Source organism: Varanus komodoensis, unplaced genomic scaffold, assembly GCF_004798865.1.
Source record: "Varanus komodoensis strain SLA01 unplaced genomic scaffold, ASM479886v1 scaffold18_3, whole genome shotgun sequence".
Lineage (NCBI taxonomy): Eukaryota > Metazoa > Chordata > Lepidosauria > Squamata > Varanidae > Varanus > Varanus komodoensis.
Window position 1 is genome coordinate 6,994,329 of NW_025335549.1, and position 10,186 is coordinate 7,004,514.

General features: G+C 39.3%; 1 protein-coding gene across 1 annotated transcript in view; it reads left to right on the forward strand.

The window, feature by feature from the left end:
- The window catches only part of PCDH11X (protocadherin 11 X-linked), a 620,940-nt gene extending 611,214 nt beyond the window's left edge, over nt 1–9,726 (forward strand). The window contains exon 6 of the mRNA XM_044427355.1: nt 9,335–9,726. Within this exon, the coding sequence (XP_044283290.1) occupies nt 9,335–9,726 (392 nt within the window). The remainder of the gene's footprint in view (nt 1–9,334) is intronic.
- The last annotated feature ends 460 nt before the right edge of the window (nt 9,727–10,186 follow it).

A 10,186-nucleotide genomic window follows, 5' to 3' on the forward strand; every position in this document is an offset into this window, starting at 1 on the left:
ATAGGAATGAGAGAAAATGAACAAACTTGGGTTTGCATATTACTAGATAAGATTCCCAACTGTGAGTGGTGTGCTGGACCAGAGGCTTATCTGGCTGAGTTTCCAGCATGCACCAAGATCAAACCTGACTTCCTTCCAACTCCTGAACCCTTCACAGGAAACCATTCATTAACCTGATGTCTATTTGTATTAGACCATAAAGAAGCAACCCCATGACCCTTGAGGAGTCAGAGGAAAGTTTGGATTTCTGGTGGGGGGGGGCACTAGAGCTCTGACAGCAGCCCCTTTCATCCTTACAGCTGGTGCAGAGAGAACCAGTTGGCTGACTATCCAAGTCTGGGAATGCAAAGAAGGGGCAAGGGGTGTTTCATTGTCAGAAGACAAGGAGGCTAGAGAGGGCAGAGTATGAGGTTCCCTGAGTTCCCTCCAGCATATTTCCTTCTCCTTCTGAAATGCTTTCATTGGACTGGCTAAATGTCCCCTCCAACAGAGGATGGGAGGTGAAGATTGCCTGCACTGCTGCTCCAGCCCTGCACAAGTCCTGCAAAGGTCAGAGGCTTGCATGCATCCATTGTGCAGGACATAGTTTTGGGCCCCAGGGCACCTTGGGGAAAATGCAATCATGGTGAAATCTTACTCGCAAGTAAGGAGAGTTCTTGCCTTTAAATAAAAGCACATTTCATCCTGCCAATGAGTCTTGATTAAATAAATAATTGAACTTAAGTGCATACACATCTGTTTAATTGGTGCTAATTGTCTCTTATATGCTTGGTTAATGAGGGAATGGAATAATTATGCAATTGTTAAAGGGGATATAAATGTTTTCCCACAATGGCCAGAGTTACCTTAATTTGGTTAAGCAGCTTTCAGTTAATTAGACATTGTTTTGTTTCCTAATGCCAACTTGATAGACTTTTCCCAAGTAACCAGACTGAAGTCCAGTTGACAAGCCATCAAGAATGAGAATATCATTATTTCTGCTCTAGGTTTCCTTTAATATAAACTTCAACATGCATCTCTGTGAAACTTGCAAACACATTTATTGGCAATAGGGCTCTTTAATTTGTGAATATTATGGAATTTAATCCATATTGCATTTCTTTCCAGGGCATGTTAATTGTTGGCCAAATGGACACACCATTAAAAGAAGAGCATTGCCATCCTATCTGACTTTTTAATGGTGGCAACTGGATGTGAAATGCAATCACCTTTCCATCCATATGTGGAAAATTTGGGCATCTATTTTAGTGTCATTTCAGGGGGTACAACCTACCCCTAAAACAGATTAGAGTTGAAGGTAATTTACAGTAGCAGTGTATGTGTGTTAATTGAGATTAGTAGGTGTTTGTTTTAATCCCTATGATCTAGACTTAAAAACAAAGAAAACTTCATGAAGTTTTAATTTTTACACCTCCCAAAAACACAGATATTTCAATGCATTTCACTCTGAAATGTACATCATTTAGTAAGTGTTTCCACCTAAAGTAGTCATTCCATATATGCCAGATAGGCATTTTAAGTAGAGAAGTTATGTGAAAGTTCAGAGAACAGCAAAAAACAAAGGATTACTGAATTGCAATTTGCACATCATTCCAGGTAGTGTGAATTAGGCTAGTTGATTTAAAAATGCAGAGACAAAATCTTTGAGCATCCTTCCTGCTAAGAGAGCTATTTTGAAACAAATGAACTACTATTACAAACAGAGGAACTTAAAAACATCTTAGTGGGAAGATTATATGTCTATGTAATTTAAGTTTGGGAAGTACGAAGACTTATCAAAAAGCATCCAGGTTGTTTTATGCAAGTTAGTTTCCATACTTAGAATTGCAAGACCAATTTTAATATGCATTAGTAATATGTATGTTTATTTCGATTATTGCATTGATCATAAAGTTCCAGCCTCATCTTCACAATTACATGTCCTCTTCTTAAGTTGCTAATTTCTGCATGTCCTCTGTGGTTCCTTGAAAACCATACTTCTTGCTTTCGGCAGCTTACAGAATTATCATCAGGTTATGCTGAAGTATGCATATCTTCCTTGGAGTCTATGTGTAGAGCTTAGAGAATGTATGAAACACCATTGAGATACACCCAAGACTTAAAGCCTGATGGAAGGAATGTATATTTACCAATGAAGGTGTATATTCCCTGGAGAACGTATTGCATGCCATTCCCCAAGTCCTGTTGGAAATAATATATGGAGGGCAGTTGAGATATTCTCATTCCCCAAGGCATGTTGGACTTATGTACAATGTCTAGCGAATGAGCAGTACTCTCTCTTCCTGTGCATAGAATATGTGCATTCTCCATGAAGTATACTTAATATGCCCAATGGCTGGTTCTCATGTTAAAAGTTGACTATTTAACTCACACTGCTCCTAGATCTGTCTCCATGGTGTCAGCGGGTGCAATAATCAATTTCACAATGCAGTTGTATTCATAGAAACATGGTGGGGAGAATACGTACCAACCCAGTTTGACAACTGTTACTAGTCCTTTGGGCCACTTACCTAGATTTTGATGTGTTCTCCTCTCACAACTGTTTCTGCAGTATAGATTGTAAGTGTGAGTGTGTGGGAGATGCTAGCCAGGGCGATTTTAAGAAAGGACACAATAAAGGAGCCGATTGACACAGGGGATGGTACAGCACTAGAAAGGGGGCAATGCAATGAGCAGGTTGATGATCTGGATCAGTAACATACCTACAGTCTATTCAATGTCTATTCTATTCTATTCTATGCCATCATAGTATGATAAAATTAAACTGCTTTCCATATGGTATAGGTTTTAAAACTATTCCTTTTAAAACATATTTTCTAGCAAGGACTTTCAATTACCCTAACAATATCCCACTTAATGGAAAGTACTGTTAAAATAAGCTTTTTAGTATCTGATTTAACAATACTTCTGTTTTGTTTAATATCATCCATTTGTAACAACATAGTTTTCCTTCGCATCCAAAGCCATTGTAGTGTTGTTGGATATGCCCTCTTAAATAAAAGAAGGCCTTATCAATGTTTTAAGAAGGAGCAGTTCAAAAGTGAGGCAGCTAATGAAATATTAAATCAAAGCCGTTGTTATTTATACCTTAAATCTAGCACAATGCACTACCTTCATTCCGATAGTTCTGTTGCTTTAGGGTTTGGGAAATGCATACAATTCACTGCAAAATGATGTGGAACCGTTCATTACATTTTCTGATTTAAATATTTAAGGATTTAAGGGGAAATAAATGTTTTTCATGTTATCCCCATGAGGAATTTTGAGTAATAGTTCGACGGAATCTGTCTCCATGCTTTTTCTAGGGTAACATAACAGGATTGCCAAATCATACATTGAAAATATATGTAGAATATAATAATTGAACACAAGCTTTGGAACCAAAGATTTCCTTTTTCCTCAATGTAAACCAGTTCACTTGTCCTAGATTTTTTTTTTTAATAAAAAGCTCTTTATAACAGGCCAATAAGTTAAAAGAAACCTGTCAACGACTAATGTGTGTTCTACTTGGGTCTATGATTAAAGAGCTGTAAAGCTTTGGAACTTTTAATCATGGTCTTATTTTTTCCTCAAATTTATTTAAACTTATATGGAGAAAGTAAAATATTCATGGCAATCTGCTCCCAAAGGCGTTTTATTATTAAACCGGGGTGGGGGGTGGGGGGGGAAGAAGCGAGAGAGAGAAGGTAGAGTATGTAGAGTATATTATAACAGCAATCATTTTAGGGATTCTACATTAAAGCATCTTGGTACTGACCTCATTAAAGCAAGCTGACTTATACTAACAGATGACTTCTAGTTTATTGTTCATTTTTACTGTCATTTTGGGCCTCTTACATAGCTAAAGCTGCTAAATTATGCTACCCAAGTGGCTACTTCAGGCCACCGGAGTAATTCCAAACCATAATTTCCTCACATTAGACCTCACTCCCCGCATCGATGGGAGTACAACCTCTAGCAAGTAACCGGCACATTTCTTATTAGCTATTGGCTGACATGAGCAGTTTAAGCTTGTCATCGGCATCACTCGAGCAACTTCCTGCTGAGCAGATAACACCGCAACGTGTTACTAGGGCTGTTTAATAAGAAACGCTTCAGCAACCGAGAGGCACTTCTGGCTGCCGACAGAGCAGTGCTGGCACTGCCAGCCCCGAATGCATCCCTGTATGTACTGTGTTGGGAAAATACAAAAAGTAGAACAGCAATGGCATAATTATGGCAATTTACTTAATTATGTGCTAATTATTGCTTGCTTTATGATGAAATAAGAATGTGTGAAATGAAGGTTGGATGGCTCCCATCCAGAAGTGTGTCAAACTCCAAGTTGGCTTTTGTTAAGACTTAGCTAGACTGAAAATTTCACATTAAACAATAACAGCAAAACAAAACTGCATAGTGTTTACATAATTTTCTGCAGTGTTTCCTTTTTCTTACAAAAAACAAAATAGAAGAGAGCGAGCTGTTTCACAGTTTACCATGACTCAAAACCCTATCAGGACAAGAACTGCTATTGTTTATTAATAGTGCTTTGCATCCATGTGGGCACACGGGGATGCCGCAGGGAGCATGTGGAACATTCCTTGTTTTGTAGAAGTAGCCAGGATAACAGTTTTATGTTCACAGCTCTATGCCTGCATTGCAGCTCTCTGCTGGAGTGAGCTTTAGTGAAGCAATCACAGATTGGGCCTCTGAACTAAATGCTTGTCCAGTTGACTCAGTGTGACCAATGGACATTATATCGGACATGTGCATTCCAGGTTCAAATCCCAGCTCAGATACAAAGCTCACTAGATAAGTAGGTGTTTAAGAGAGACCCTTTCAAGGATACCGTGAGCTGCATGCCCGACATGCCCGGCTGAAGGAACATGCAAAGTCTTTTTCCTGCATCACGGCATAATTGCAGAATGTACTCCCCCAAGAACTCTGATTGGTTGCCTGTATGTTGGGTTTTTTGAAAGGTGTGGGCATGCATATTTTAATCTAGCCTTTTAAATTTCACCATGTTAATGTTTCACTGATTTTTGCTGCATTACAGTTAAATTGTTGTTCCCCACCTTGAAGGCTTTTTAGCAAATAAAGTGTTTATTTCATCATCACAAATGCTTTATTTATTTTATTTTATGTGAGCTGTGTGTGTGCAAACTGGCATACCCAAACTCACTTTTTCACAATTTTGTGATGAAGCTTGCAATTCCAAAAATGCACAGAGTGCCTGTATTAAAGAATATGCATGCACGCAGAAATAGGTATATAAGAGAAAGCCATGCCTAAAAACGCAGTCTAGTTATTTATTAGTATTCTACAAAAGGAAAAATACTTGCAAAGCAGCTTACAATTATAAATAAAACTGGATTAAAACATTCATAAAGCAAAGGAATGAAAATTCATTTAAAAAGGCAATGCAGGAGATTTTCCAAAAACCACATAGTATTAAAACTGCATACAAAAATGCATATCCTAGGAAATGTACATGAAATTCTAGAAATACCCAAGAAAATGTATATAACTTTTGTGCTGACAGTCATGCAGGAATTGCAAACTGATGTGAAAATGCACCCAAAATTCTCATGAACAAGAAACTTGTTTTCTCCATTTCTGAAATAGATATATTTATCATTGGACATCCCTAACTCTGGTCCCTCATGAACAGATTATTGTGTGTACGGCTCTGTGAATTCCACAACATTTGAGCTGATGTTGGTCTGTTCAATTTTGGCTGTGCTTTATTTTACATTTCAGGAGAACAAGAATACTTTACCATACTCTTTGTTGTACAAAGAGCTATTATTCCTCACAGACAATCATATCCTCATCCCCATTTATGATGACTATGTGGATCTTTTGTCTATGATAAAAAGGACTTCCTCTATGATAAGAAGAAAGGTTTAGAGAAGACAATTGGGTTAAATGATTTTCTTTGACTGAAAGATAACTGCCGGCAATACTGTTAACAACCTCCTCACCCATCCCAGACTGCACTTTTATATACAATTATTGAAAGCTCTTTTAACATACAAATGATGCTGGCTGACAAACAATGTCTAAAAGCCTTTAAACTGTTGTGCTTATAAGTTAAATGCAGATTTGAGGAGACAAGAATTCACCTGACAGCCTTGCGAGTTCCCACTTCCACCAAAGGGAAAGTGCATATTTCTAGGGCAGGCAAATGATGAAACTAACACAATTCCACTGTTTGCTTCCCAAAGCAATTTGGAGTTCAAATACAAGCGGAAGATGTGCTTTTAGTGTGTTGGCATGTGAGAGACAGAAACACAAAAAAAGGAATGGCATTCTTAAGCTCTGCTTCTTCCTGACCCTGCAAATAATGTGGGAGTTGGATCAGATCTTTTCACTGCAGCCCCAAAATACAATCACAGCAGGTATATTAGAGTGCATAGGTACTTCTTACTTCTCCACTACTTGCATGGACATATTCAGGGGAGAAAGAGAATCTAACAGCAAGGATTTCCTTTCTTCCCTTAGATGGCCCTTTTCGGGATAAATGTCTGTTCCAGTAATGTCTGATTGAGAATATATGAGAAACTTTCAAGCCAAATATTTTTAGTGATTTCGTTTAATCCAGAACAGGTGGTGTAGGTGGGCCAAGAACTCTTTTACATTCTTGTGCTGTGAGAAAGACTATGAATGTTATGCTGCTGACATCTAAATGACTTATGGTGCAAGCCAAAACTTATCCTCACCAGCTTCTATAACCAGGATTACTGCTTGTTTGTAATGCATGGAATTGTTTTCCAGGTGGCCGGCCATCATGCTTTGAGCCCCTCCCTCCTTTATTCCCAGGTGACATTGGGTCAGGAATGGGACTCTCCAAATATGTAGCTTATGTCAGGAAATCTCAGAATCACAGAAACAGGGGAATGTATGTTTGGATTCACAGGAAGATGCTATGCTCAAGTCACAGCAGTTTATTGGCAGAACACCCAGGTACCTCTCTCTGATTGAGGAAAACAACAACAACAACAGCAAAAGCAGCAGCAGCACTGTCAGATGGCTAGCATACTGAACCGGCTATGAGCTTCCAGAGTTTTTTATGAGTCATGTACACAAGACAGTGATGAGATTCTGAATGGATGAGAAGGCAAGGACAATGGGAATAATACAGAAACACTGAGAAATCATTATAGGCATCAGGAGAAACATAATGACCCATCAAAGGTTTGAGTAACATAACAAAACAAACAGGAGTTACAGAATTCTAACAGGTTTCAATGTTTTGGTTTTTGCTATCAGAGATACAGAATTCCATAAGACAAAGCATGAGCTGGCTAGGTACTTTTACATTGTAAAGGAGGTGCAGGTGTCTGCTTGCAACATGGTTTCAAACTGTTTCTGCTAGGAGATTATTTTATTTGAGAGTGGTTGGATCATTAGCCTAGCTTGGGGGTATTTTTCTCCTGGAGAAGGAACTAGAAAGGAGAAACTATGCAAATGCGGAGGAATAAGGGCATTGCTATCTGAATTCTGTTCCCATGAACTCCAACAATGTTTCCACCACACTTACCAGCTGGAGTGGTAGAAGGCCTCTGTTGCAAAGAAAACCTTCTATCTTCCTCCTACAGTCTCTGATCTTTCCTGTACCAACATGTCAGGCTTGGCTGAAGTAGTCCTTGGGAAATATAGGTTTCCCCAAGGACTACAGCATTGCCGACAGAATGATTCTTACTCAACTCACTGACATAGACAGTCTATCCGTGACATCCCAGAAGCTGGGGACAAGCAACAAGTGGCAGAAATGGATGGGCCTGTAAGCCAGAAAAGCTTTTCCCGTTTTCTCATGGAAGCACTTGTTCTTACCAAGGCGGATTCAGACTTGCTAGAGAAGGCAAATGATTTTGCTTCTGAATCAATAATCGGGAAGACATGCAGCAAATGAAAATGGGGATAACAAAACTTGTACAGGGAGAGGGATGTGGATTATGCATAAGATGAAAGAAGATACATTACTAAAGTAGGCAGAACAGATACTGAAGATATGGTACTTGGTGAATATTCATAGAGAACAATCCCCACAGCCAGGTGTTGATGAATTGAATTCTGATGGTGTTTATTTCACTGAACAAAAACGTAATATTTCATCTCTGTTTTTTTTTCCTTTGGCAAAGCCTCTGTTTGCATCCCAATTAACTTTGATAGCCTACTTTAACCCTTTAGATCAGTTGATGAGTTTTAAGTCCCCCAGCCCAGGTCTTTTTTCGTACAGAGACTTGAAAGCTTTCCCACCTAGCAATGTATTTACTTCACCAGTTTCCACTTGCTGAAATTCCTCTACTGTGCTCAGTATCTGTAGGTATAGCACTGGCCACATCATAGTTTTTTTTCCCCTGTAGGCTGCCAATTGAAGAATCACAAATTGTTCTGAGATCTGAATCAGGACAAAAGAACTTAGAATCTGTGGTCTAGTTTACTTCATGAAAAAGTATAAGAGAGATCCTAAGCAGACTTGCTGGATCTACTCCAAGTTCATTCTCACATGCAAGTCATCTTGATGCCTATATATAGCAAAGGGACAGCATACAAAAATGTTAAATAAATAAATAAAGACACCCCCCCCCCAAAGCAGGGTATGATGGCATTAGACTTCTGTGGTCAAAGCCTATTGATGATCCATGGTTTTGTCTCTTGCAAAACCATCTGCATTAGAGCCCTTCATGATCACAGTATCTTCTGGCAGCAAATTCCATGGTGGAGATGGGGACTAGGATGAGGGTGGGGGAGGACCCCACTGACCAGCTATAAAAGGTTCCCAGAGTGGTTTTCAACTTTAAGAATAAAGGCAGTCTCTGTTCTCAGGCTGATCATCTAAAAGACATGACCTGAAAGGAAAGTGTATTGGAACGGAAGCGGAAAAGTCTCATGGAGTAATTTCCAGGATCCTTAGTCACATCGAGGGCCAACATTGACACAGGAGGCTATCCTGTTCAGAATCTCACTTTCCATATCTACAGGACAAGAGATGTGATGATGAGTGGGTGAAGTGATTCCCTTCTTGCATTCATTCAATAAAGGAGAAAAGACTGCATGAAGTGGGCTGCGGTGCTCAGTTTTTGTTTGCTTTGGGAAGTTATTGGGATCCTATATTTTCTGTTTGGATTTATTCTGACCAGAACCTTGCAGTTTGATCCAGTGGTGGTCAGTGTGTGTGTAATAAGGGTACAAAACATATATTAGAATTTTTTTCTTCACTGTTTCTGTGAGGATTGACAATTTTGAGATTGTTTTAAAGGATGCTAAAAGTGCCACAGAAAGCTCTGATGCCATCTAATATCCTCCATCTTCTTCTCTCTCTCTCTTTCTTTATCTCTTTTCTTTTAAGCTATTGAGGTGAACCTCCAGAAAGCTCTTGCTGAAGCTTCTGAAACCTGCACTCAGGAATGCCTCATCCTCGGCCATTCTGACAATTGCTGGATGCCTCCTTCGTTGACACAGTACCAGCAATGCAACCCTCCTTTGCCAGCCTTTGGCTTCCAGCAAGGATGGGGTCGAGGAGCCATGCCAGAGGGAAGACACACCCTTGGAAGGCCCCTTCCCAAGGATGATACTGACAAAGGCCAAGGCGGGCCCCGGCCTCAGTTCTACAACACCTGTGAAAGACATTGCACCAGCGACGACCCAGTCAAAGTTATTCCTCTTGCAAACTTCATCCCTGCCCAGACGACCTCTGTGTCTGGGAGCAGCGCCACTTTGATCCATGAGCACCAGCTATAAAAAAGGCATATCTTGACAAATCCAGCTGTTTCAGGCTTTAAAGTGTGAGTGTATATAGTCACAGCTTAATGCAATTTTAATCCCCATGCAAGCCTCTTCAGGCTGATGAATATTTATGTATATAGGATTCTGAACAGAAGCTGAAGAGCGGTATCCTAAGTGATAAGTTGAAAGGAAATTCAGCTTAATAAAGAAGAGCATACAAAAACAAAGTGCAACACTAACAAAGCCAAAACAAACACAAAGGTGTGATTCTTTCCCTGTCATGGCACAAAATGCCATTTTAAGAAAAGGTTGGCTTTCTTCTTTATAGAAACGACAGCATGTTTTCAACAAGTTTTGCTGTAAAAGAGAAGATAGTTCCAAATCATCTCTTTTCTTTAAGGTTATTATTTCATCTTGTACATGATTTTTCAAAGAAGCTACAATTATTAGTATATATACATTGCAATTTTTCACT